This window comes from Aureococcus anophagefferens (genome assembly GCF_000186865.1).
Source record: "Aureococcus anophagefferens unplaced genomic scaffold AURANscaffold_5, whole genome shotgun sequence".
Classification (NCBI taxonomy): Eukaryota; class Pelagophyceae; order Pelagomonadales; family Pelagomonadaceae; genus Aureococcus; species Aureococcus anophagefferens.
In genome coordinates, this window is record NW_008705565.1 from 2,191,461 (window position 1) to 2,217,096 (window position 25,636).

General features: G+C 70.6%; 12 protein-coding genes across 12 annotated transcripts in view; 8 read left to right on the forward strand and 4 right to left on the reverse strand.

Moving 5' to 3' along the window:
* Window positions 1-1,853, forward strand: part of AURANDRAFT_62765 (hypothetical protein) — a gene marked incomplete at both ends in the record, with an annotated part of 3,770 nt that extends 1,917 nt beyond the window's left edge. Inside the window, one exon of the mRNA XM_009036745.1 lies at window positions 1,787-1,853. Coding sequence (XP_009034993.1) covers window positions 1,787-1,853 — 67 coding nt within the window. The remainder of the gene's footprint in view (window positions 1-1,786) is intronic.
* Window positions 1,854-3,053: 1,200 nt separating this feature from the next.
* AURANDRAFT_62766 (hypothetical protein) lies at window positions 3,054-4,175 on the reverse strand (the record flags this gene model as incomplete). The annotated part of the gene is made up of 1 exon (XM_009036895.1): window positions 3,054-4,175. One exon carries the CDS (start codon window positions 4,173-4,175, stop codon window positions 3,054-3,056), a length of 1,122 nt encoding a protein of 373 aa, XP_009035143.1.
* Window positions 4,176-4,569: 394 nt separating this feature from the next.
* On the forward strand, window positions 4,570-5,828 carry AURANDRAFT_71201 (expressed protein; the record flags this gene model as incomplete). The annotated part of the gene is made up of 1 exon (XM_009036746.1): window positions 4,570-5,828. A coding segment is annotated over one exon (1,258 nt), but the record flags the coding sequence as incomplete, so codon positions are not given.
* Window positions 5,829-8,874: 3,046 nt separating this feature from the next.
* Window positions 8,875-9,519, forward strand: AURANDRAFT_36815 (hypothetical protein; the record flags this gene model as incomplete). The annotated part of the gene is made up of 3 exons (XM_009036747.1): window positions 8,875-9,064; window positions 9,147-9,316; window positions 9,365-9,519. The coding sequence occupies 3 exons, from the start codon at window positions 8,999-9,001 to the stop codon at window positions 9,468-9,470; spliced, it is 342 nt and encodes a 113-aa protein (XP_009034995.1).
* Window positions 9,520-10,784: 1,265 nt separating this feature from the next.
* AURANDRAFT_23053 (hypothetical protein) lies at window positions 10,785-11,843 on the forward strand (the record flags this gene model as incomplete). The annotated part of the gene is made up of 1 exon (XM_009036748.1): window positions 10,785-11,843. One exon carries the CDS (start codon window positions 10,785-10,787, stop codon window positions 11,841-11,843), a length of 1,059 nt encoding a protein of 352 aa, XP_009034996.1.
* Window positions 11,844-12,046: 203 nt separating this feature from the next.
* On the forward strand, window positions 12,047-14,120 carry AURANDRAFT_23523 (hypothetical protein; the record flags this gene model as incomplete). The annotated part of the gene is made up of 4 exons (XM_009036749.1): window positions 12,047-12,777; window positions 12,925-13,182; window positions 13,241-13,343; window positions 13,806-14,120. 4 exons carry the CDS (start codon window positions 12,047-12,049, stop codon window positions 14,118-14,120), a joined length of 1,407 nt encoding a protein of 468 aa, XP_009034997.1.
* Window positions 14,121-15,112: 992 nt separating this feature from the next.
* EGN1 (endoglycoceramidase-like protein) lies at window positions 15,113-16,691 on the forward strand (the record flags this gene model as incomplete). The annotated part of the gene is made up of 3 exons (XM_009036750.1): window positions 15,113-15,529; window positions 15,572-15,993; window positions 16,094-16,691. 3 exons carry the CDS (start codon window positions 15,113-15,115, stop codon window positions 16,689-16,691), a joined length of 1,437 nt encoding a protein of 478 aa, XP_009034998.1.
* A 2,061-nt stretch (window positions 16,692-18,752) lies between these two features.
* AURANDRAFT_22962 (hypothetical protein) lies at window positions 18,753-20,306 on the reverse strand (the record flags this gene model as incomplete). The annotated part of the gene is made up of 4 exons (XM_009036894.1): window positions 18,753-19,001; window positions 19,059-19,229; window positions 19,281-19,631; window positions 19,827-20,306. 4 exons carry the CDS (start codon window positions 20,304-20,306, stop codon window positions 18,753-18,755), a joined length of 1,251 nt encoding a protein of 416 aa, XP_009035142.1.
* Window positions 20,307-20,478: 172 nt separating this feature from the next.
* AURANDRAFT_23305 (hypothetical protein) lies at window positions 20,479-20,972 on the forward strand (the record flags this gene model as incomplete). The annotated part of the gene is made up of 2 exons (XM_009036751.1): window positions 20,479-20,725; window positions 20,776-20,972. The coding sequence occupies 2 exons, from the start codon at window positions 20,479-20,481 to the stop codon at window positions 20,970-20,972; spliced, it is 444 nt and encodes a 147-aa protein (XP_009034999.1).
* Window positions 20,965-22,431, reverse strand: AURANDRAFT_52962 (hypothetical protein; the record flags this gene model as incomplete). Its single annotated transcript, XM_009036893.1, has 2 exons — window positions 20,965-21,641; window positions 21,765-22,431. 2 exons carry the CDS (start codon window positions 21,926-21,928, stop codon window positions 21,029-21,031), a joined length of 777 nt encoding a protein of 258 aa, XP_009035141.1.
* AURANDRAFT_11897 (hypothetical protein) lies at window positions 22,394-23,317 on the reverse strand (the record flags this gene model as incomplete). The annotated part of the gene is made up of 1 exon (XM_009036892.1): window positions 22,394-23,317. A coding segment is annotated over one exon (924 nt), but the record flags the coding sequence as incomplete, so codon positions are not given.
* A 720-nt stretch (window positions 23,318-24,037) lies between these two features.
* Window positions 24,038-25,636, forward strand: part of AURANDRAFT_71204 (expressed protein) — a gene marked incomplete at both ends in the record, with an annotated part of 3,968 nt that continues 2,369 nt past the window's right edge. Inside the window, 2 exons of the mRNA XM_009036752.1 lie at window positions 24,038-24,082; window positions 24,188-25,171. Coding sequence (XP_009035000.1) covers window positions 24,038-24,082; window positions 24,188-25,171 — 1,029 coding nt within the window. The remainder of the gene's footprint in view (window positions 24,083-24,187; window positions 25,172-25,636) is intronic.

Genomic DNA, 25,636 nt, shown 5'->3' on the forward strand with positions numbered 1-25,636 from the left:
GGGAGGGAGCGGCGCGTCTGCGGCTCGCCGCGGGGCATGGGCCCGCGGCGCCGTCCGACGCGCCCCCTCCGGTCCGCGGTGGGCCCGCGGGCCCGCGGCGGCGGTTACGGTCCGTCGCCCTGGGGCATGCAGAGCCCGCAGCTCACGGGGCAGTTTTTGAGGAGCTCCGCGTCGTAGGAAGGGCACGAGTAGCCGACCCAATCCGCGCACTTGTAGCCTTCCACGTCTTCGAAGTAGGGGTCGTCGACGCACTCAAACGGGGCGGACGTGGGCGCCAGGGTCGGGCCGGCCGTCGGGTCCGTGGGCGCGACCGTGGGCGAGAAGGTGGGAGAGAAGGTGGGCGGGGTCGTGGGCGAGGCCGTAGCGGGAACTTGGCCGGGTCGCGCTTACGTTCTCGCGCTGCAGGAGTCGCAGGAGTCGGCGCAGGGCGAGTGGTCCATGATGCATGCCATGTACATCGCGTCGCAGAAGATGACCTCGGGGGGCGGCATTTTCGCGTCTTGGGACCAATAGAGATTGTCCATCATGTCGATACCACCCACTATTTGCTCGGGAATCAGATAACTGCCGTCCTCGGACAAAGCTTGCTCCGCCCATGCGATCGTCGAGGGGCAGTGCATTTGGAATGAGTTATCTAGGTTCCACTGGATGAAAGAGGATAATGTTGAGGCGCCGCGACTAATTTGATAGTCGCCGTTCGCGCAGCCGAGCCCCTTGAGGCACCCGAGGTAGCCGAAACCCTGCTCGAGATAGTAGCCCGCATACTCGGCGCCGTTGGCGTCGCACGCGTTCCAGGCGTCTCTGTTCTCCGCCGCGTGGGCCTCCTTCTTCATGCAGACGCCCTTGCTGGTTAGAACCCACGTATCCATGCAAGTGCCTTGACCGCACGGCATGGGGTCCTTGAGGTATGAGCTGTAGTGACCCGTCACGCAATCCCACTCCGAGAAGTCCGCGCGCGCGTCGGCGTTCGCCTGGGACCACGTCAGCTCCGAGTAGCCGCCCGCCGCGACCGGGTCGAAGGTGAAGGGGTAGTGCTTGGTGGACTCCGCGTAATAGGGGCAGGTCTTGTCGAAGATGTCGCACTCGGTGGGGCACTGCGTGGAGTCGGGCAACTTACCCTCAACTCCTACCTCAACCTCGGACCTACCCTCAACTCCTACCTCAACCTCGGATGGCCTCCGGCCACCTCACCATCGACCTCCATACTCAAGGGCAGCCTCCCGGCTGCCTGCCCCTAGGTCCCCGGCTCGCTCCCCGCCTCGCCCCTGGCTCGCCTCCGCCCCGCCGGGTACGTGGCAGAAGCCTATTCCCCTCAGTCCTAAGCAAAGGCAATAGACTCCAGGTTAGACCCACGCGACTACCGCGCGCACCTGCTCTCCACAACCACCGCGCAGCCGCAGCAACCTTCTCCCTGCACTCCTTACACCTCGGAGAACCCGCGACAGCCTCCTCAAGCTGCGCGAGCGCGTCCCCGCGACGCGCGCCTCGACGCCGTCCGCGACGTCGACCCCCTTAGGCCGGGCTTGCATGCGCTTGGCGTGCACCGAGGACTCGAAGACGTAGCGGAGCGGGTCCCGGCGCGTTCGGGCGCTTGGATACCCGAGGGCGACGTCGTCGACGTTCCGCTCCGGCGACTGGTCGCGGACCACGCCGCCGGCGGGCCACGAGGTGGGAGGCCGTGTGTTGGTGGGGGGCGGGGGGTGGGTGGCGGGTGAGGGGGGGGTCGACACGGAGCGGGCGTGAAAGATCGAAGTGACGAAATGAATCCATTTTCATTTTAGTGAAGGTCAGGCATCAGAGACCCAGAGACTAGAGACCTGGGCATCGAGCATCAGACCTGGGTTTCAGACTAAGAGAGACCTGGGATTGAAACCCAGGCCCTCGAATTACGAAAAAAACCTAGAAGTCGCCCAGGGCGTGGTCCAGGTCGCCGGCGGTGGGCCACAGGTGGACCACAATCACCTCCATCACCTTCAGCAGCAGCAGCAGCAGCAGCAGCGTCGTCGTCGTCGTCGCCGCCGCCGCCGCCGCCGCCGCCGCCGCCGCCGCCGCCGCCGCGCGCGCGCGCGCGCGGGCATTCGAACCTACAATCAGACACAGAACGGCATAGGGAAGGCCATTTTAGCTCAGTGGGTGAAACTGTGACGGTAATAGACGGGATCCCGAAATCGAGTGGGCGCGCGCGCAGCCCGCAGCCGCAGTGATCGACCGAATGTACTCCGCCAAAAGGATGGGGCAGCGCCGGCGCAACTCACTGGCGTGCTCCAGTGCACTTCCTTGGCCCGGGATGGGCCCCGATAGCGGTTCTGGCGGCGTCGGGGCAGCCCAGACGTCGCATGCGCACTCCTGCGGACAAACGGGTTGGGGCATCCTGTCGTCAAGCGGCAAACATATCTGTAATTTATATAGGGGGGATAAAAAATGGACCTCCAAAAGACCTGGGTTTCATACTCAAAAAGACCTGGAAAAGCATCAAACCTGGGAATCAGACCAAAAGACCTGGGTTTAAAACCTGAGCATCGGACTTCACTATTTCATTTACACATTTTCGCTCGTCGTTTTCGAACGACTTTTTTACCAAGTACATGGCTCACGCGCCGAGGGGAAGGGGCGTGCTCGCGGGAGCCAATCCGGGGATATTCGGACGCGGGAGTTGACGATACACAAGACTCGCTCTTGATGGATTGCGGACCCCGGCAAGATCGAGCCTCTGAAAACTCCGACCCGCGGTTCCTCCCTGGGCCGCGGAAGGAGACGCGTCGAGGCAAGAATCACTCCGGAGCCTGAGGCCGAGCCTCTGAAAACTCCGACTCCTGCAGTTCCTCGCCCGCCCCCCTACGTTTAGAGACGCGTCAAGGCAAGAATCTGCAAGATCGAGGACCACTGGTCCCATCCCTAGAGCTCCTCGGCCGCCTCGTAGCGAGGCGCCAGGCCGGCTCCGGCTGAGCCTGAGGTCGAGCTCGAGTCCCCAAACCTCCGACTCCCGCGGTTCCTCCCGGGCCCCCTACGATTAGAGACGCGTCAAGGCAAGAATCTGGCAAGACCCCCTTTTTTTAAGACGCGAAAGCCCCCGAGGCCTGCCCCGGCTCGTAGGTCGCGCCGAGCGTGCGCTCGTGGCGGCCGTTGGCCCAGAGCCAGGCGATCCGGGGCCCGGCGAAGCCGTGCTCCGCGAGCGCGGCGAGGACCTCCGCGAACTCGCCGTCCGCGTGTTTGTTCGTCGCCGTGGGCTGCTTCAGCGTCAGCACGAGGGCCGCGCCGCGCCGCAGCAGGGGGCAGACGGCGGGCGCCAGGAGCCGCAACGCCGCCGCCGGGTGCGCGTTCGCGTCGCAGACGCACGCGTCGAAGCGGCCGCCGGCCGCCGCGGCCGCGAGCGCGGCGGTCGACTCCTGGACCCTCGCGCGCACGTGGACGAGGGCGCCGCCGCCGTAGGCGTCCAGCAGCGACGCGTCGAGGGCGCCCGGGTCGACGGCGGCGACGAGGGCCGCGCCGCGCTCGAGGCACAGCTGGCTCCAGCCGCCGGGCGACGCGCCGACGTCGACGACGCGCGCGCCGTCGCCCAAGCGAGCCCCGAAGCCGAAGACGTCGGCCGCCTCCCGCAGCTTGAAGTAGGCGCGGGACACGGCGTGGCCGTCGCGCTTCGACGCGATGACGGCGTCGTCCGTGGCGAACTCGTCGCCCGCCGCGCATACACCGACGTAGTAGCCCTCGACGTCGCCCCCGGAGCTCACGGGCTCGACCGTGAGGCAGTGGCTGTGGCCCCGGGGCGCGAGGGCGAGCCGCTCCGGCAGCGCCGCGAGGAGCGACCCCTTGAGCGCGCGGTCGAAGTGGACGACGAGCTTCGCGGAGGCGAGCGACTCGCAGCCGTCGTAGAGCGCCACCACCGCTCCGGCGACGGCGTCGGCGCGCGCCACGCGCAGGTGGCAGGCCGTCGCCGCGTGCACGAAGCGCCGCGCGTGGCCGTCGCGCCGCATCGCCGCGACGACGCGCTCCGGGTCGTCCAGCGCGAAGACGACGACGTCCTTGCCGCTGCCGCATTGCGTCGCCTCCGGGAACCGCTGCGCCATCCACTCCTGGGCGCGGAACTTGTGGCCGTGCGACACCTGCAGCGACGCGAAGTGTGCAGTTGACGCTTGTTGGAGCTCGACGCATGGCGCAGCCGCGAGAAGCTCGGCCATTGCGCTCGACGCCTCGCTAAGTTGACTCTTAGTTTGACGTCAACATGCAGTCACCGGCGTAATCCACAGCTGAAACCCGGCCCTACCGCGAGAAAAGCGACGCGGTCATGACGACGAGAACGCGAAGCGTCGCGCCTGCCGAGTGCCCGCGGCGGCGCGCGAACTGCCGCGCGGCGGTCGCGAGGGGCGTCTTCGCGCCGCATGCATCGAAGGGAAGCAAACCGCGTGGACTCCCGCACGTCTCGCGAGGGAAACTAGTGGCGACGCGACCGACCCATCGTCGCTTGAGGACGTAGCTGCACACGCGTGAGGTGCTTGATCATTTGTTGAAGTCAAGGTTGCCCCAAGAATTCTGTTGAGTTTGAAGGCCGAGCACTGAGCGCCCTCGCCGCCCGCCTTCGACGTCGCGCATCGCGTCCACGCGCACACGCAAGCATGCTCTGCCGCCTCGTCGTCCTCGCCGCCGCCGCCGCGGCCTTCGCGCCCGCGGGCCTCACCGCCCGGACCTCCGTGGCCATGTCGGCGACGATGAGCAAGGCGAAGCTCACTACCATGGTCAAGGGCCTCACGAAGGAGACCTTCGAGTCCATCTACGAGCAGGAGGCGTGGATCGTCGAGAACGGCGGCAAGACCTGGATCAAGAAGACGCTCAAGCGCGTCGACGAGAAGGCCAAGGCCTTCGGTCTCACCGTGAAGCCCGACTTCCTCGCCAAGGAGAAGCGCACGACCGAGGAGGTCGAGGCCGCCGAGGTCCTCGGCGAGGAGCGGGCGGCGCCGACGGCCGCCGCGTGGCGCGCGGCCTGCGACGCGGAGGGCGTCACGTCCTACGCCGACTTTGGCATCACGCTCGCCGCCTCGGAGGCCGCCGCGCCCGCCGCGCCGGCGGGTCCGCCGACGGCCGCCGCGTGGCGCGCGGCCTGCGACGCGGAGGGCGTCGCGTCCTACGCCGACTTTGGCATCACGCTCGCCGCCGCCGGCGTCGTCAGCAAGGCGCCGGAAGCCCCCGCGGAGGTCGCGGTCTCCGCGGAGTTGGAGGCCCTGGTCTCCGCGCTCGCCTGGGCGCCCGAGGCCGAGGCCGACGCGGCGCTCGCCGCGGATCAGGCCGCGGAGGCGCGCGCTCTCCAGCAGCAGGCCAAGGCCCAGGCCGAGACGCGCGCCGCCGAGGACGCGGCGGCCGCGCTCGCCGAGGCCGAGGCCGAGGCCGCGGCCGCCGCGGCCGCGGCCGAGGCCCGGGCCGCGGAGGAGGCCGAGGCCGAGGCCGCGGCCGACGCCGAGGCCAAGGCGGCCGCGGACCTCGCGGCCGAGCGCGCCGCGGAGAAGGAGCGGCTCGCGGCCAAAGCCGCCGAGGAGAAGGCCGCCGCCGAGGCCCGGGCCGCGGAGAAGGCCGCCGAGGCCGAGGCCGCCGCCGCCGCCGAGGCCAAGGCGGCCGCGGACCTCGCGGCCGAGCGCGCCGCGGAGCAGGAGCGGCTCGCGGCCAAAGCCGCCGCGGAGAAGGCCGCCTCGGAGGCGGCAGCGGCGCAGCTGCCGGTGTCCCCCGCCAAGGCGAGGAGGCTGTCGCTCCGAGCGGAGGGCCAGCGCGCCCTGGAAAGAGCGGAGGGGGAAGGAGCCTCCTGGACGACGCGTCGTCTGAAGCCGTAATCGAGACAGCACCCCTCTTTTAGTTGGCGCACGTGACGATGGGGACGCAGGTGCACGCCGGCGTCTTGCCCTTCCAATAATAGGCGATGCCACTGGCAGTCGGGATGGGAACGACGTAGTAGGATATGGGCCCCCACCAGTCAGGAAGTCGACATGCACCCCAACCATACGGATCACCCCCTTGATTTTCGAACGATCCCCACATGTTTTTGGGCAATCTGTTCGTATTCCGGACGCCGCTGCCGCAAGCGCAGCAGCCCCCCCCGCAACCGCCGCACGCCGACGGAATCCAAATGCAATCGCTGGTGGTGCTTCCCGGGTACCAAAAGGGAAACGAAAGGGAGCAGTACGTGACGAGGGACGGGGGAAAGAGGAAGCAACACGGTGGTTTGCACCAGCAGAGATAGCAGCCCTGGAACTTTTTCGCTCTCGCCTCCTCCTCCGGCAGCGAGTCGGCGTACTTCAGCGCCTCTTTAAAGGTTGGTCGTCTCGATGAGAACAACGTCGTAGCGCGCGTCAGATCAGCCCGCCGCAGCGCCGCCGCGCGCTCGTCCCGGATCTTTTTGCACGCCTTCTTGTGGCCGCGGTCGTTCCAATCGATCGTCTGGCAGTCCGAATTGCAATACTGCGTCGTTCCGCAGGGGCAGCTCAGCAGGGTTTTCGGCGTCGCCCCGCAGGTCGAACACGTCGATTGCGAGTTGTCTGGAGCAACTTGCGACATGCCGGGCAGCGTTACAGTATAATGCACATCGACGCTCGAATACTCAGCCACTTTTGGTCGTTGAAGTGAGTTGAGGCCGGAGATGTATTTCTTGACAGTCAGCTTTCGTCCAGTCAGGTCCTCCTCCTTCGCACCGTCGAGCGCCGCGTCCGCAGCCGCTGCATCCACCCATTGCAAAAGACACACCGCACCATCGCGCCGATTCACAGGTCTCAGCCAAAAACCATGCTCTGCCGCCTCCTCGCCCTCGCCGCCGCCGCCGCGGCCTTCGCGCCCCCCTCGGGCCTCACCGCCCGGAGCTCCGTGGCCATGTCGGCGACGATGAGCAAATCGAAGCTCACGACCATGGTCAAGGGCCTCACGAAGGAGACCTTCGAGTCCATCTACGAGCAGGAGGCGTGGATCGTCGAGAACGGCGGCTCGACCCTCGTCAAGAAGACGCTCAAGCGCGTCGACCACAAGGCCAAGAGCTTCGGCCTCACCATGAAGCCCGAGTTCCTCGCGGGCCACAAGATCATGGTCAAGCACAAGGAGAAGCGCGAGGAGTTCTTCGCGCGCAAGACCGAGGAGGTCAAGGCCGCCGAGGAGGAGGCCGCCGCCGCCGCCGAGGCCGCCGCCGCGGAGGCCGCGGAGGCCGCCGCGGAGCCCGCCGAGGAGGAGCCCGCGGCCGAGGAGGCCGCGGCCGAGGAGTAGAGCGCGCACCGGCTAAGGGGATAATTATCGCCGTCGTTTAAGCGCCGCGCGGACGAAGGCGTCGTCGCGCTCGCGGCGCGCCCAGTCGTCGGTCCAGAAGGGCGACGCGTAGGGCCGCGCGAAGTCGGCGGTGTCCGGCGGGTGGAGCCAGTAGTTGAAGGCCGCGTGGACGCCGCCGTCGGAGGAGACCTCGTGCCAGAAGCCGCAGGGCATGTAGAGCGCGTCGCCCGGCGCGAGGACGACGTCCCGGAACCGCGGCCGGCCAGCGAGCGCCGCGTACGACCCGCGGGCCTTGCGCAGCGTCGAGAAGTTCTCGGGCGGCGCGCCGGCGCCGTCGTCCGCGCCGCCGTCGTCCCCCGCGTCGTCGAAGTCGTCGCGCGCGCGGTCGTCGTCGAGGAGCGCGTCGAGGAGCCCCTCGGCCGCGTCGTCGTCGCCGTCGCCGAGCGCGTCGAGCGCCGCGTGGCGCCCGAGCGCGGCGTCGGCGCCGGCGTCACGGCCGTCGGCCTCGACGCCCGGGTTCGACGCGTAGACGACGCGGCCGTTGCCGTGGACCCGGTGGGGGGCGCCGCCGCGCGGGCGCATCGCGCGCGTCGCCTGGGCAGCAAAAGGGTGATTCAACGTCGCTTCAACGTGAGTGTTCCGCGCGCGCGCGTTCCGGAAAAAGCATCCACGCTTCGAGACCGTTCCAAGAGATGATCGCTCGTCCAAAAATCAGCCGAAACGAGCGGAAAACGGCCGAGATAGGAGCCTTTGAAGTTGGGAATTTCGCACTCTTTTCCTGCCCCGCGCGTCGCCGACGGGTCCCAGAGGCGGATCCGCTTCCGGCCGCAGACGAGGACGAGCAGGTTGTCGTGGAAGTCGTGGTGCAGGCCCGACGAGTTGGCGTCGAAGGCCGCCCCGGCCGGCGCGCCGCCCATCCACAAATTCGCGTTCGCGACGACGAGCGTCGGCAAGAGCGGCGGCGACAGCGGCGGGCCGCCGGCCGCGAGCACGAGCGACGCGCAGGGCTCGCCGCAGATCTCCGGCCGGCCCTCGTCGTCCTCGCCGAGGGGCTGGGTCGTGAGGTAGTAGGGGCAGGGCGCGCCCCGCCGCGCGGCCTCGGCCGCGGCCGCGGCGAACGCGGACACCGCGAGCCGCCGCTCCCGGCCGAGGCCGAACGCGCGGCCGCTCGCGTCGCCCGCCGCGCGGAGCTCGACCTTGACCTCGGCGTCGCCGCAGGCGCGCGACACGGCCGCCACCCACGCCGCCGCCGGATCCGCCGCCGTCGCGCAGCGCGACACGCAGCCGAGATCGGCGGACGCGCAGTAGCGCCGCAGGAGGCACGGCGTCCGCGTCGCGACGAAGCGCCGGAAGAAGGTCGCCGCATCGACGGCGCCGTCGACCGTGGCGATGGGCTCGTTGATCCACGTGCACCGAAAGCCGGCGTAGCCGCTCGCGTCGCGCCCCTGTGCGCGGCGCCGCAGCCGCCGCCGCAGGCGGCGATGGGCGCGTGTCATGCGCTAGTTGCGTTGCAAAGCGCGCGGTTGCGTTGCAAGGCTGCTCGCAGCGCGTCTCGAAGCGACGACGGCTACGCGAGGACGCGTCGCCGTCGGCGGGAGCTGCGAAAAACAGCCTCCATGCCGCTTGCCTCAGCGCAGAGATCGCCGGCTCGCCGCCTCGACCTTGTGCACCCCGCTCGACCGCGCGCGGGACGTGACACGCACTCGCACGCGAGCCACGACGCGGCCCGGGACAGCGCTCGGACCCCGCCGGCGCGTCGCACGAAAAAAACATGGCCGCGGCCGCGAAGGCCGTCGGCGTGCCGATTAAGCTCCTCCACGAGGGCGAAGGCCACATGGTGCGTCCGCCCCCCCGCGGCGCGCCCCGCCGACGGCCGCGCGACGACGGGGACCCCGCCGCGACGCCGCACGCGCGCGCAGGTGACCATCGAGCTGAAGAACGGCGAAATCTACCGCGGCCACCTCGACGAGTCCGAGGAGACGATGAACTGCCTCGTGACGGACGTCGTCGTCACGGCGCGCGACGGCCGGGTCACGAAGCTCGAGAACGTCTACATCCGCGGCTCCCAGATCAAGCGCGAACGCCGCGCGTTTCGCGTCCGCGTTTTCGCGCGGTCGACCGCGGCGCGCGCCCGCAGGTTCATGATCCTCCCGGACCTGCTCAAGCACTCGCCCGTCTTCGAGAAGGTCAAGGAGCTGAAAAAGGCGGACGACGCCAAGCCCCGACGAGGCCAGCGCAAGTGAGCGCGCGCGCGCGCTCGCCGCGGCGTGTGTAAAAAAACTTCGGAAGTTACCCGTCGAGGCCGACCTGGTTGCGGGGCTTGGCGGCCTTCTCCTCCTCGGCCTTGGCCTTCTGCTTGTTCATCTTGGCGAGGAGGATCTCGGCGTTGGGCGTCTCGATGACGTGCCTCGGCGCGAGGTCGCCGACGCCGGCGGAGTTGCGCGCGCGGACCTCGAAGGCGTAGAGCGTCGAGGGCTGGAGGCCCGTGATGATCTTCGTCGTGCAGTGCAGCGTCTCCGTCGTCCACTTCTCGTCGGAGCGGCCCTGGTGGTCCTTGACGATGCGGTACTTGAGCTCGTACTCGAGCGTCGGCCGGAGCCACTCCGTCGCCCAGGAGATGTGGACCTTGACGAGGGCGACGGACTCCGTGACGCGCCGCGCCGCCTGCGTCGGCGGGATGCGGGGGTCGTCGCTGGGGATCTCGTAGTGCTCGATGCGCGACACCTCCTCGAGCGTGAGCTTGCACGTCGTCTTGGGCTCGCGCGGCGCGCGCGGCGCCTTCTTCGGCCGCTTGAGGAGGCGCTCGATGACGGCGGCGTCGGCGTCGTCCCAGTGGCAGTTGCCCACGACGTCCAACGGCACCTGGCTCATGTAGCACTTCTCGTCCTCGTCGACGCCGTTCTCGAGGAGCCACTCGACGATGGCCGCCTGGCAGTAGGCGGCGGCGATGAAGAGGCACGTCGTGTCCTTGAACTGGAACCACTTGAGGGACTCGAACTCGAGCTCCCAGTCCTCCATCTCCTTGGTGAAGCGGTCGTGGAGGAGCACGGGCTGCTGCTCGCAGAGGTCCTGGATGATCTTGAGCTCGCCGTCGCGCACGGCGCGGAAGGCGACGACCTGCCAGCGCACGCCCGAGTTCGTGTAGAAGTGGACCGCCTCGCCCTCGGGCATGGTCGTTCTTGCGCTCAACGGTGGTGGGCTGCGCAGCCCATAAGCGGTATGCTGCCCTGTCCTGGTTGTTTGAGGTCGCGGTTGCAGTGCACTTTTGCCACAAGCCTGGCGAACACCTCGAGCTGAGATCTCAGTGCGCCCGACCCGCCCAATCACAATGATGAAGGTTGTCCTCGCCCTCGCGCTCGGCGCGGCCACCGCCGACGTCTACCGCGTACGGCGCCCCGCGTCCGACGCCGTCGCGCCCCCCCTTTCGACCCCGAAAGAGCGCGAAACCCGGGGACGGCGCCCCCGCGGAAAACAGCCACGTTGCGCCGCCCGCCCCCCGCCGCGCGCGCCGCCCCCCCGCCGACCCGCGCCCGCCCGCCCAGGTCGCCCTCCAGAAGATGGACCGCGAGTCCTTCTCCCCGACGTTCGAGACGACGCCGAACAAGTTCCTCGGCGCCGGCGCCGACGACATCATCATCAAGGACTACCAGAACGCGCAGTACTACGGCGAGATCTCCGTGGGCACGCCGCCCCAGAACGTCGCCGTCGTCTTCGACACGGGGTCCTCGAACCTCTGGGTGCCCAACAAGAAGCCCTTCCTCTCGAAGCACGCGATCTACGAGAACAAGAAGTCGTCGACGTACGTCAAGAACGGCACGGAGTTCAAGATCCAGTACGGCAGCGGCCCCGTCTCCGGCGAGTACTCCCGCGACACCGTGGCCATCGGCGACTACAGCGTCGCCAACTACCTCTTCGCGGAGGTCGACGACACGTCGGGCCTCGGCATCGGCTACCGCCTCGGCCACTTCGACGGCATCCTCGGCCTCGCCTGGGGCGGCATCTCCGTCGACGGCGTGCCGACGCCCCTCGAGGCCCTCGTCGCCTCGGGCCAGCTCGACGACGAGGTCTTCGCCTTCTCCCTCGGCGACGACGCCGACGGCGAGCTCGTCATCGGCGGCGTCGACGACTCCAAGTACGAGGGCGACTTTTCCTACGTGCCCCTGTCCCAGAAGTCCTACTGGGAGGTGACCCTCGACGGCCTCGCCGTGGGCGCCTCCGGCAACATGACGACGGCCGTCAAGGCCATCGTCGACTCGGGCACGTCGCTCCTCGCGGGCCCGACGGCCGAGGTGAAGAAGATCGCGGAGCAGATCGGCGCCAAGTCCGTGCTCGGCAAGGAGTACACCATCGACTGCGACGCCAAGGCCGACGACATCGTCTTCACCCTCGGCGGCAAGGACTACGCGCTCGCGCTCAAGGACTACGTCATCGAGGACGCGGGCCAGTGCCTCTTCGGCATGATGGGCATCGACATCCCGGCGCCCAACGGCCCCTTGTGGATCCTCGGCGACGTCTTCATGCGCAAGTACTACGTCAAGTTCGACATCAAGGGCGAGCAGATCGGCATCGCCACGGCCAAGTCGTCCAAGGCCGACGTCGGCTACGCGACGGCCTAGGACGCCGGCCCCGCGTGGAACCCCCAGCGCGCCAAGAGCGCCATCCGCCCGCTCCCTTATTTTGCGAGAATCTAGCGGGAGTTTGTGGTATACTTCGACCTCCTTGTAGCAAAGCAACTGAAGAATTCTTGAAGTGCGAATTCTTAATCGAGTTGATCATGATGGCGATCTGGGCAGCCCTCACGCTAGCAGCGGCCTCCGCGATGGTGCGCGTCGACGTCGACGTGCACGGCCCGACGACGGCGCTCGAGCCCTATTGGAAGCGCAGTTTCGGCTCGGGCCACGCCGCGCTCGGGCTGCGGGACGACTGGCAGGCGGCGCTGGCCCGCGGCGCCGAGGCGTACGGCCTCGCCGGCATCCGGCAGCATGGGATCTTCGATGACGACATGGGCGTCGTCTCCCTCGACGCGGCCGGCGAGCCCGTGTACAACTTTACCAACATCGACGTCCTCTGGGACGCGCACGTGCGAAACGGCGTCGCGCCGCTCGTCGAGCTCTCCTTCATGCCCCTGGCGCTCGCCAACTGCTCGTCGGCCGCGCGGCCGTCGTCGCTGCCGGCCTGCGTGCCCAACGGCTGGGTCCGGACGGGCGTGCCGTTTCCGCCGCGGCGCTGGGACGACTGGCGCGACCTCGTCGCCGCCACGGCGGCGCACGCCGTCGACCGTTACGGCCTCGAGGAGGTGCAAACGTGGCGCTGGGAGGTGTGGAACGAGCTCTGGGGCGTGCCCGGCGCGTCGGAGACTGCGCTGGGGAACTACACGCGGACGTTCTACGCCGCGAGCGCGGAGGCGATCAAGGGCGTCGACGCGACGCTGCGGGTCGGCGGGCCCGCGTCGGCGGGCGCCGTCGTCTTGCCCGCGTTCATCGAGGAAGTCGAAGCGCTGGGTCTGCCGTTGGACTTCGTCTCGTCCCACTACTACGGCAACGCTCGCGAGTGCCCGCCGGGCTGGGGCTCGAACGCGACGCTGAACGGCACGGCCCCGCCGTTCCAGAGCGGCAACGGGTCCTACTCGGCGTCCTGCGGCCGTGACGATTTTCGAGAGATTTTGACCGGGGAAAGGATGACCGACGCACTTGGTAGGTTCTACTGGAATCCGGACTGCTTCGCGAAGGGGCTCGTGGCCTGGGCCAAGAGCTTCGTGCCCGACAAGTATCCGTTCTACGTGACGGAGTACAACGTCGCCGTCGGCGAGAACGACGTCGCGCACGACACGTCCACGGCCGCGGCGTTCCTATGGCGCACGATCGGCGCGCTCGACGGCGTCGCAGACGTGCTCTCCTGGTGGGCGTTCTCCGACATCTTCGAGGAGGCCGGCCTCCCGACGACCGAGTTCGCCGGGTTTTACGGCGCGCATCCGGCGCTCCTTTCGTGCGGGGGTTTCGCGCGACGAGAGGAGTTCCACCGTAGGCCTCGAGACCATCTCCGGCATCGCCAAGCCCGCGTTCCGCGCGTTCCAGCTGCTCCACGAGCACGCGGGCCCGCACCGCGTCGCCGCGACGGTGTCGTCGTCGGGGGACGCGGCGGCCGACGGCGGCGCCTGCCGCCTGACCGAGGACCTCGGGTGCTGGGACCAGGACGTCGCCCGCGACGGCGGGTGCCTGCCCTCGGTCGACGACGCCGGGGGGCCGTTCCCCGCGACGACGCCCGAGACCTGCGCGGCGTTCTGCTACGCGCGCGGCGCGGCGGACTCCGGCGCCGCGCCGGGCGCCTACGGCGGCGCGGTCAGGTACGTGGGCCTCGAGGCGGGGCGCGAGTGCTGGTGCTCGTCCGTCGGCGTCGCGGACGAGGCGCGGTGCCCCCGGGCGGACGATTCGGACTGCGACGCGCCCTGCGTCGGCGACGCGAGCCAAAGATGCGGAGGCACCTGGCGCCTGCGCCTCTACGCCGTCGACTGCGACCCGCCGCCGCCGCCGCCGCCGACGCGGACCGTCGACGCGTTCGCGACGCGCGACGGCGCCAAGGTCGCCGTCTTCCTCTCGAACTGGGACGCGCGGCTCCCGCCCCAGGGCTGGTCCGACGCGCCGGCGCCGACGACCGCCGTGACCGTCGCCGGTGTCTCGGGCGATCTCGAGCTCTACCGCATCGACGAGGAACACGCGAATCCCCGCGCGAGATGGCTCGCCATGGGCGCGCCGGCCGTCCCCTCGACCTCGCAGCTCGCGGAGCTCCGGGACGCGTCGCGCGTCGCCGCCGAGGTCGTGACGCTCGACGCCGGCGCCGTGGCCCTCGAAATGCCCGCGAACGCGGCCTACCTCCTCGTCGGGGCCGCAGCCTAGCGCGACGTAAAGTACGGCGCGCACCGTCGACTGTTACACGACCATCTTCCCCTCGGTCACCCCCGGCGACGACCCGCCCGTCGGGAGCATGCCGAAGAAGGAGGAGATCGTGGACGTGCTCGGCGACGCGTCCTCCTCGACATCGTCCTCCTCGGGCGCGACGGACTGCTTCGACTCGGACCGTGGCCGGTCGTGGCGGCGCGCGGCCTTGGTCTCGCCCTCGGCGCCGTAGGACTGGCCGCCCGCGAGCTGCTTGTACGCGCTGGAGAACTGGTCCTCGGTGAACATGCCCTCGACCATGCGCCCCTCGATGTTGAAGGAGTAGAAGACCGTGATGGCGATGGCGACCATGGCGCAGAGGAACACGGTGAAGATGACCGTCGTCACGATCTGGCTCGAGTCCTTGTGCAGCGCGATCCAGGCGTAGAGCATGCCCTCCATGTGGAAGCTCACGACGCCGGTGGCGAGGCAGTAGAGCACCTGCTTCTGGTATCTCCGCATGCCGTCGACGGCGCGCTTCAGCGAGCCGTCGGGCCCCCGGAGCGCGAGGCCCGGCCCGCGGACGTTGACGATCGTGCACGTGATCGCCGCCGCCATGCAGCACCCGACCGAGAGGCTCGCGAAGCCGTAGAAGAAGTCGACGGCCCACGTGTTGTTGCCGTCGAGGAACCCGTCCGTGTCGTAGGCCGTGGGGATCAGGATGCCGCTGAACGCGAAGCCGCCGATGACGCTCGCCATCGTGTTCATCGACCCGAAGTTGTTCTCGAAGTACGTGAGCTCGCTGCTCTGGAGTTGCGCGCCCTGTTCGGCCACGGACGCCTCCAACAACTTCTTCTGCGCCGAGAGCATGGCCTCCGCGCCGCCGCCGCCGCGCCGCGCCGGTCCCGCGCCGAGCCGGGCTGCCTCACCGCGGCGCGCCCCGACTGGAATCGATCGAAACAATCGAAGTGCAGGTGTGGTGAACGGCAACGTTGGCTGGGCAGCCTTCCGACATGGGAGGCGTATTCCTGGTCGGAATCGCGGGTGCGCTGGGACTCGCGGGCGCGCTGGACCGCATCCGCGTCGAGGATGGCGTGCTGAAGGACGCCGCCGGCCGCGCGCGCGTCTTCCACGGCGTCAATGTCGTCTACAAGGCGCCGCCCTGGCACCCGCGCATCGACGCGTTCTCGAGCAACGACTCGCTCGTGGAGGAGGACATGGCGCAGCTCGCGGCCTGGGGCTTCAACGTCGTGCGCTTGGGCGTCATGTGGCCCGGCGTCGAACCCGAGCGGGGCAGCTACGACCGAACCTACCTCGCGACGATGCGGGGCATCGTCGCCCGCCTCGCGGCCCGCGGCATCTACACCATCGTCGACTTCCACCAGGACGCGTTCTCGCAGGAGTACTGCGGCGAGGGCTTCCCGGCCTGGGTCGCCGACGCGCTCGAGCCCGTGGCGACGTCCTGCGACGAGACCTGGCTCGCGGAGTTCGGCCGTCTGATCGGCCAATGCGCGCCCATCGCGTCCTACAACTTTACGACGGACCCGGCGACGGGCTTCCCGGACACGGACGAGTGCCTCGCGCGCGACTTCACCATGTATAGTCGGGCCCCGGAGGTCACGTCGAGCTGGGGCAAAGTCTTCGCCAACGCGTCCGGCGTCGCCGAAGCGCTCGTCGCGTACTGGGCCGTCGTCGCGGAGACGTTCGCGGGCGTCGAGGGCGTCCTCGGCTACGATCTGGTGAACGAGCCGCTCAACGGGGACTTCTTCGAGGACGCGACGCTCCTGGAGCCGGGCGCCGCGGACCGGCGCCTCCTCGAGCCGCTGTACGCACGGATGGCCGCGGCCATCCGGGCGAGGGACGCCGACGCGATCCTGTTCTTCGAACCGACGCCGTTTCCAGACACGTTCCCATCAGCGCCCTGCATCCGTGACGGCTTTCGAGAGATTTCGGCTGGGAAAACGAGGAAAAATCGTCACCGACGCATGTGGTAGGTACCCGTCGAACATCCCCGTCCTCGGCGGCGTCCACGCCGCCGGCTTCGCGGAGGCGCCGGGCGGCAACGCGGCGCTCTCCTACCACATCTACTCGTGCGGCTTCGCGGCGACGGACTGCGATCGGAACGGAGACGTGCCCGGCGTCGACTGCGACGCCTGCGACGCCTTCGCCGAAGCGGCGGGCGCGACGCGGTCGTCGGACGCGCGGAGGCTCGGCGCGGCGGCGTTCCTCACGGAGTTCGGCGCCTGCAGCGGCTCCGCGTCCTGCCTCGCGGAGATCTCGCGCGTCGCCGACGTCGCCGACGCGCACCTCCACTCCTGGGCCTACTGGCAGTTTGAGTCAGCGTCCCGCGGCCGCGACGGTTTTCGAGCGCTTTTGACCGGGGAACCATCGTCAGGTTCAAGTACTTCAGAGACGTCACGACGGTCTCCGGCCCCGCGGAGAGCTTCTACGACGCCGACGGCGCTCTCCAGGACGCCAAGGTCGCGGCCCTGCGGCGGACCTACGCTTCGGCCGTCGCCGGCGCGCCGGCGTCGATGCGCTACGGCGCCGGCGGCGCGTTCCGCCTCCGGTACGCGGCGGCCGGCGGGCTGACCACGGAGGTCGTCCTCGACGGCGCGGGCCCGCGCGTCGTCAGCGTCGCCAACGCGACGTTCGTCTCCGACGGCGCTCGGTTGACCGTCGCGGCCGGCGCCGGCGCGGCCGTCGACGTCGCCGTCGCGCGGTCGTCGACGGCGCCGACGGTCGGTGCCTACTCGTACGGCGACGGGCTCGTCCGCTGGACGCGGCGCAACGGCACCGCGGGCTTTTCCCTCGCGTCGAACGGAACCGGCTGGAAGGGATGCTACGTGAAGGACGACGCCGGCGCGACGACGTGCGCGTTGACGACCGACGGGCCCGCCGCGTGCGACGCGCTCGACGCCCACGGCCTCCTCTTCGACTACACCATCGAGCTGTGGCGGGCCGAGCTCCTGGGCATCCACGCGAAGGTCGCCACGATCCCCGCGTCCTACTTCGGCCCGCTCCTCAAGGAACGGGTCGAGTTTGAGTGGGAGGACGCCTAAGTCGGCGTCGAAGCCGTGGTGGTGGACGCGCCGGAGATTGCGCACCGATCGACCGGGCCCTGCAGTGGCCCTGCGCTTCATCAACTGAGTTGAATCAAGCCTTGAACCAACCTTGAAGGTGAACATTTAAAGCTGCCACGATGGTGATGGTGGACTAGCATCTATGCTCGTCGCGGCTGCCCTCGCCGCGCTGGCGTCGGCTTCGGACCCGTGGGCCGCGGAGAAGGCGCGCGTCGAGGACTGGGTGCGCCGCGGCAAGGGGACCATCAGTTTCCTGCACGTCCACAAAGGCGGCGGCACGACCATGTGCGAGCTCGCGCGGGCCAACGGCATGCGCACGCAGCGCAACGTGGCCCACAGCGCCGCCTGGGCGGGCCACAACTGCAACCCGACGAAGGAGGACGCCTTCGACGCGAACAAGGGCCTGCCCGAGGCCGCGGTGGCTTACGCGGCGCGTATGCGCGGGTCGGGCGCGGCCGCGGGCGTCGTCCGCGAGGGCGCCGCGGCCCTCGGCGGCGGCGGCTCCTTCTTCTTCGCCAACGAGGGTCGGTTGCCCGCGGCGCTCGCCTTCGGCTCCTTCGCCTTCGTCGCGGTGATCCGCGAGCCGTTGAGGCTCGCGGTGTCGCTCTACGGCGCGAAAGCGGACGCGGCGCGCCTCGCGACCTACAACAACCGCCAGCTCTCGCTCTTCATCGGATGCGCGGCGTCCGTCCAGCGCCTCGTCGACGCGGGGAAAGCGACGGCGGAGACGCAGCTCGCGAGCTTCGAGTACGGCGACCGGCGCCGGCTCGCGCGGGAGAAGACGCGCGAGACGAAGCGCTCGCGGCTCGCGAGCTTCGAGTACGGCGACCGGCGCCGGCTCGCGCGGGAGAAGAAGCTCTCGCGGCCCGGCGACGCGGCGCGGGGCCTGCCGACGGGCCGCGCGTCGGACGCCTTCCGCGGCGCGAAGAACTCGAACAAGGCGCTGACCCGCGCGGCGGCCAAGGAGGAGGCGTCGCGCGCGAACTGCGACCAGTCCACCGCCGCGGACCTCGGCGACGCGGACCTCGCGGCCGCGAAGCTCCGCGTCGGCCGCTTCTCGCTCGTCGTGCCCACGGAGCGGCTCCGCGACGCCATGCCCCTCTTCGAGGCCAAGTTCGGCTGGCGGCCCCGGACCTACGCGCGCGCGGGCACGCACAAGGGCGCGGCGTCGGACTACGACGCGGGCGCACTCGCGCGCGTCCGAAGCGACCCGGCGCTCGCCGCGGCCTTCGCCGCCGCGTCGGCCCTCGACCGGGACCTCTACGCCTACGCGCTCGCGGCCTTCGAGGCGCAGCTGGCGGCGCTCGCGCCGGACCCCCCGAGCGCCGCGGGCCGGGACCGCGTCGCCGTGCTCGGCACGCTCCGGGACCAGGGGCTCCTCGCGGGCGGCGAGTACGACGCCGCGCTGCGGCGCGCCAACGGGAGCCGCGCGTGACTCGGTCGTAGGTCGCCCGCGAGACTTAAGATGGGGGGTTCAAGTTGCGGGGCGCGAGTCGGGAAAGGAGCGGGGCTAAAACTGGAGTTCGAAGCGAGGGGGGGTCAAAATCGAGCGGCGGCCGTCGCGCGTCGCTTACCGCGAGTCGTCGTCGGTCGTGCTCTTGACGATGGAGTGGACGACCATGTTGGCGACGCCGCAGGCGTTGGAGCCGCGGACGAGGCGGTAGTAGCCGTCCTCGCCCCAGACGTCGTCCCACGAGTTCTTGATGACCCAGTAGGGCACCTTGCCGTTGCCGTCCGTGTGCTGGACGCCGTAGCCGACGACGAGGACGGCGTGGTCCAGGGACGTCGGGTCGCAGGTGAACATGTCGCCGTCGCCGTCCTCGTCCGGGTGGGACACGGAGCCCGCCTCGCAGTCGTCCTCGGACGTGCAGCCGACGACGCCGTGGACGTAGTAGTCCATGCCGTTGGCGTTGAAGGCGATGCTGAGGGGCCCGTTCTTCACCAAGGTCACGCGCATGAGCGACTCGTAGTCCGCGCCCATGGCGACCATCTGCCAGCCGGAGATGTGCGCGACGTCGCCGTCCTCCAGCTTCTCGTTGAGCAGCTCCTTGTCGCACGACGGCGTGCCCGTCGGGTTCCAGGCCGCGTCGCCGTACACAATCTTCTTGTAGGGCATGGTCTCCCAGGTCACCATGCCCCCGAAGTGGGACAGGTACTGCATCGCCGCGAACGGGTAGCCGCCGTCGCAGCCGAGGTTCATCGTGTTGCACTCGACGAGCTGCTGGGGCGCGTAGGACTCGAGGTCGCCCGTGGCGAGGTAGTGCGTGCCCTCGAGGTCCGCCGCCGTGGAGAAGGACCAGCAGGAGCCGCAGTAGGCCTGGTTCTTGACGCGCGTGACCGCGCCGAGCTCGCGCCAGTCGAAGTCGTCGGGGAGGTTGCCCATGTCGTACTCCCCAAAGGCCGGGTACAGGTTGCAGGCCGCGCAGTCGCTGCCCGACGCCCAGCCGACCTCGCCCTGGCTCAGCTCGTAGTCCGTCGTCTCGCCCGTGTGCATCGCGAGGCCGTCGAGCCACGACTCGCTCGACGAGTCGGGCGCGTCCTGGAGGCGGCGCATCTTCGACTTGTAGGAGCCGTCGGCGAAGGCGCCGGCCTCGGCGGCCTCGAAGACCGTGGGGTTCATCATCTTCTTGAGCTCCTGCTTGACGCGCGTGTAGTTGGTGATGGAGGGGTCAGTCATGCGGCGCTTGGACCGCTCCTCCTCGGTCTGGTCCGCGAAGACGTTGAGGCCGAAGAGCGCGTGCGGGTTCTGCGTGTTCAGGGCGTCGATGTAGTTCAGGTTCTTCGAGAAGATCGTGAAGCGGTCGTTGTACTCGTGCGTCGTGTCGTAACTCTTGGAGTACTCGTCGATGAACTGGTCGAAGAGGCTCTTCTGGTCGCGCGTGTCGAGCGTGCCGTAGGTGACGCTCTTCAGCTTGGCGAAGGTCGCCGGGTCCAGCGTCTGCTTGAACTCCTTCGTCACCGCGACGGCCTCGAGGGCGCTCAGCGACTTGCCCAGGGCGAAGGGCGAGCTCGGCACGGTCACGGCGGCGACGGCCGTCACGACGAGGCCCGACAGGCCCAGGAACGTCACCACGCGCCGCCGCACGGGCGTCGCGTCGAGCTCTTCGTAGTCGCCGCCGGCCATCGTCGTGCGGGGGGCGGGGGGCGAGGTGCGACGCGGCTGGACCTCCAGGGAGGCTCGGCGTCTCGATGTGCGTCTCGAAAGGCGGAAGATTGGGTATCTGCATCGTGCAGCCCGTATCGACGGAAAGGCAGCCCCGCGGTTGGGACCGCGCGCCGCCGCCAGCGCCGGCGCCATGCCGGACGAGGGCACGGACGCCGACGCCATCGACCCGGCGACGAAGTGGTGGAACCGGCCCATCAAGCCGGAGACGGGCATCGGCACGCACACGCTCGACGTCGAGATCCTCGTCGCCGGCGACGGCTACCGCTTCCCCAAGCCGGGCAACGTCGTCGCCGTCCAGTACGTCGGCTACCTGCCCAGCGGCAAGGTCTTCGACTCGACCTACCGCCGCGGCGCGGCGCCGGCGCCGAAGAGAGATCGTCGGCGCACAATTCCGCGCGGCCGTTGCACGCGGGGCCCGCGCGCGCAGGCACGCCGTTCAAGTTCAAGCTCGGCCAGAACCAGGTCATCGAGGGCCTCGACACGGCCATCTCCCAGCTGAGCGCCGGCGAGCGCGCGAAGATCCGCGTCGGCTCCGAGCGCGCCTTCGGGAAGAAGGGCTTCCCCTACCTCGTGCCGCCGTCGACGCCGCTCGTCTTCGACCTCGAGTACCTCGGCTCCGAGTGAACTGTGTTGTAATATGTGTCGCTAGACGCGCGCCGCGCTCGCGGGGTTTCTCTCCCCTAGAGCGGCGCGCTGGCGCGCTCGCAGAACGCGCGGTACTCGTCGACGGCCGCGGCCTTGTCGCCGGCCGAGAGCGCGGCCGCGCCGGGCTCCGCGGGCGCGGCGCCGCGGCCCAGCGTCGGCAGCGGGTCCTCGTGGACGGCGGCCACGTGGTCGGCCCCCAGGGCGTCGACGACGTCCCGCAGGAGCGGGTCCGCGCATAGGCCGCCGCCGGCCGGCGGCTCGGGCGCGCCGGGCCCGAAGACGGGCCGGAGCGCGAAGCGCGCGTCCGACGGCGCCTGGCGCTCGACGACCTCGCGTACTAAAAGCTCCTTGCGCCGCTGCTGGCGCAGCACCTTGGCCTCCATGGTGCCCCGGGGCGCGACGAGGCGGTAGACGAAGACGGGCCGCTTCTGGCCGAAGCGGTGCGCGCGGCACATGGCCTGGCGGTCGAAGCACGGGTTCCAGCAGACGTCGAAGAGGACGACGCGGTTCGCGCCCGTCAGGTTGATGCCCTCGCCGCCGGCCTTGATGGACATGAGCAGCACGTCGCAGCCGTCGCCGCCGCCGCCGAGGCGGCCGCCCGCGGGCGGCGGCGTCACCGCGCGCTCCGGCGGCCGCGGCCGCCGCTTCCTCCCGCCGGGCGCGAAGGCCGGCCGGAGGCGCCGCGGTGGCTTCTTCGCGTCGCCCGCGGGCGCGGGCGTCGCCGCGTCGGCGGCGGCCGGCGGCGCGTTGAAGTCGTCGACGATGGCCGACCGCTGCGCCGCGGGCGTCGCGCCGTCGATGCGCGCGTAGCGGAGCTTCGCCCCGCTGTCGGCGGCGGCGTTGGACGCGTCGATGAGGCGCTCGAGCACCGCGAGCGTGCCCAGCGTCTGCGTGAAGACGATGACTCGCTCGCGGCGGCGCTTCGCGGCGGCCATGACCGCGAGCGCGACGGCGGCCTTGCCCGAGTGGGCCGCGACGTCCGTGTCGTAGGCGGCCCGGTCGCCGTCCTGGAACACGGGCCGCGCCCAGGACCGGAGCGACCCGCCGAAGCCGCTCCACTCGCCGCAGTCCGCGTCGTCGTCGAAGGCCTGCTGGCGGAACTTTTTCGCCTGCTTCTCGCGGCGCGCGTCGTCGCGGGCCTTCTGCGCCGCCGCGCGCGACGCCTCGCGCGCGACGACCTCGGGCGCGCGCCAGCCGGTAGCCTCGGGCCGCGCGCGCTTCGCCGGCGGCGCGGCGCCCAAACCGCCCGCGAGCGCGTCCGCGGCGCCGTCGTCGTCGCCGCCGTCGTCGAAGAGCCGCTCCTCCTCCGCGAGGGCGCCGTGGACGATGTCCGGGTGGTTCACGATGGCCAGCGCGGTATGGTACGCGGCGAGCTCGCCCCGCGGCGCCGCGACCTCGCCCGCGTCCGCCTCGGCCGTGAACAGCCCCGCGCTCTGCTCGAAGGCGTCGTAGAGCGCCCGCTGCACGGGGCTCAACGCGCACTCGACGACCCAGTCCGTCCGCGGCGGCAGGTCGTCGCCGAGCTCGTCCGTGCCTCGCCGGAGCACGACGTCCTCGAGCTCGCGCTGGAGGACGTAGGCGCGGCGCAGCGCCGTCGCGCCGTCGTGGTTGCCGTCGCCGTCGGCGCCGGCGTCGCCCGCCGCGCCCTCGAGGTAGTCGACGATGGGCCGCTCGAAGAACGCGCGGAACCGGTCGTAGGACCCGAGCGCCGCGGGCCGCGCGAAGGTCACGAGGGCCCAGTACTCGTCGAGGCGGTTCTGCACGGGGTAGCCGCTGGCCAGCACCCGCCGCCGCGTGCGGATGCGGCCCATGGCCTTGTAGAGCTGGCTCCGCGGCTCCTTCAGTCGGTGCGCCTCGTCGAGCACGAGCAGGCCGGGCCCCGGGTCGCAGAGCGCGGCGACGAACTCGGCCCTGGCGCCGGCGCCCCCCGCGAGCATGCGGAACATCTCGTAGCCCACGAGGAGCGCGCCGCCCTCGCGCTGCCACGCGGCGACGGCCGCGAGGCGCGCCGCCGCGCCGCCCGCCGCGGGCAGCGTCCGCGGCCGCAGCGCGCGGTCCCGGGGCAGCCAGCGCTCGATCTCGCCGAGCCAGTTCGATAAAACAAAGGCCGGGGCGATGACGAGGGCCGTGCGCCGCGGCGGGCCGCCGCCGAGCCAGCTCTTGAGCACGCAGATGAGCTGGAGCGTCTTCCCGAGGCCCATGTGGTCCGCGAGGACGCAGCCCCGCGCGTCGCCCTCCTCCGCCGGCCCGACGCACCGCTCCCACATGAAGCGCACGCCCCGCTCCTGGTGCGGCTTCAGGTGCCGGCTCAGGTCGCCGTCGAGGAACCGCGCGTCGTCGGGAGACGCGCCCGGGTTCAGCGCGAGGCCCGCCGGCGCCGCGCCGGAACTCCTCGCCGGCGCCGGCGCACCTAAGAAGGGCGCGGGTGGGCGCGCGCGCGGCCCGTGTCTCTCTCTGACGCGGCGAAGAACAGGCAGGGGATGAGGCTGCAGGTGCACGTCGAATTCGCGCTCGGCGCGCGGCCGAAGAGGGCGGCGAAGTCCTTCGGCGGCGCGTCCTCCTCGCCGTCGGACGAGTCGCTCATGGCGCGCTCGCGGCGGATGTGGCGCAGAGGCCACACAGCTCGCCCAGTGTGAGCGGCTCGTGCTGCTGCGACGCTGCGTCGCCCGCAGCGGCTTCCGCGCTGGAGCCCGGTCCCGCAGCCGGCGTACGACTGCGGCGGGACCGACCAGGGACGTCTCCGGCCAAGTGACTGGCGACGCGCTGCCGTGGACTCGCGCGGGCGCGGCGCGGCCGAGCCGCGGCGCGGCCGCGGGGGCTTTGGAGCCGATGCCGCGCCGACGGCCACGACCACGAGGAGACGCGGCCACCACAGCGCTCGAGGCGCGCCGCGCGGCGGACTTGCGCACGCCCCGGCTCGGGCTTGGTTAGGTTCAATTAGAACGGCACTGCGGTTACTTGCCTGCAAGTCTCCTGAACACAGCAGATTCAACGAGGTACCTAGGTGCGATCACCCACTTTTGGCGCATTGCACGCGCCGGCCCGACACGAATCGCGGCGCCATGAAGTTCGGCCACGACCTGGCGAAGGTGCGCCGCCCTCGCGTCCCTCGCCTCCCTCGCATGCCAAAACCTCGCCCCCGCGCGCGCGCGCCCGACGCCCGCACGCGAGAAGATCCCGCCGTGGCATCTCAGGTCGTGAACGTGAGCGACCCCGAGTGGGCGCCGTACTTCATCCAGTACAAGACGCTCAAGCAGCACATCAAGGCGATCCGCGCGGAGACGGACGCGCACGGGTCCCAGGACGGGAGCCCGTGCCGGAGCGCGGGCGGCGACTCGAGCCAGGCGGGAAGCCCCGCGCCCGCGGGCCGCGCGCGCGCGACGACGGAGGACCGCGTTGGCCTCGAGGACACGGGCGCGCCCGCGGCCCAGCGGAAGACGATGAGCGAGTCCGCGCCCGAGGTCGCCTTCTTCCGCGCGCTCCGCGCGGAGCTCCAGAAGTCGTCGAAGTTCTTCACGTCCGCGGAGCGCGTGCTCGAGATCCGGCGCGAGCGCGTCCACGAGGCGCTGCGCATGCTCAAGCGCGCCGCCGAGCCCTGCGGGGCGCTCTGCAAGCCCGGGCTCCTCGAGGACGACGACGCGCGCGCGCTGGCGGCGTGCGTCGCCTACTACCGCGACCTCCTGCTGCTCGAGAACTACGCGATCATCAACTACTGCGGCTTCTCGAAGATCCTCAAGAAGCACGACAAGCGCACGGGCTTCGCGACGCGGTCCCAGTTCATGCGCATCTGCGTCGCGCCGCAGCCCTTCACGCTCCACCCGCGTTTGCTCGACATGATCAAGGAGGCCGAGGATCTCTACAAGGAGATGGGCGCCGCCGCCAAGGCCGCGCGCGACGACCGCGCGGCCCGGAGCGCCCAGGCCGCGGGGGAACCCCCGGCGCCCGCGGCCGCGGCGCCGACGAGCCCGCCGTGCCCGCGCGACGAGTCCGACTTCATCGACGCGATCCTCAACCTCCGCGCGGAGACGTCGAAGATCCGCGCGGCCGAGGACCACCGCGCCACGGCGGGCGACACGCCGCCGCCGACGGGCGACGGCGCGGCCTTCCCCTTCGCGTCCGCGTCCCCCGCCCGGCCCCCGCCCAACGCCGCCGCCGTCGCGGCGAGCCCGCCGTTCCCCGTGCTCTTCGACCGCGCGGCCGACGGCGACGCGCCCGCCGCGAAGCGGCAGAAAGCCTAAGGTACTACCGCGGGCACCAGGCGCGCGCGAGGGGCGGCTGGAGGTTCGCCGCCGCGGCCGCGACGGCGACGCAGTCCGCGTCGTCGACGGCGTGCGCTTCGCAGAACCGCGCCGCGACGAGCTCCGCGTCGTCGCCCGCGTGGACGTCGAGGCGCCCCGCCGGGTCCTCGTCGCCGGGGAAGCGCACGGCCAGCGTCGCGGGCCGCCGGTGGTCCCAGAGCGCGTCCCGGACCTGCGCGGCCTGGCCGGCGACCTGCTCGCGGCACGCGGCGCCGCCCGGGCCGACGGCCGCGTCGCAGAAGGCGCGCCCGACGGCCGCCGGGTCGTCGCAGGCGGACACGGATATTTCGCGGACCTCGCCGGCGACGACGAGCTTGAGGACCTGGGGCGCGGGCGCGGGCGTTT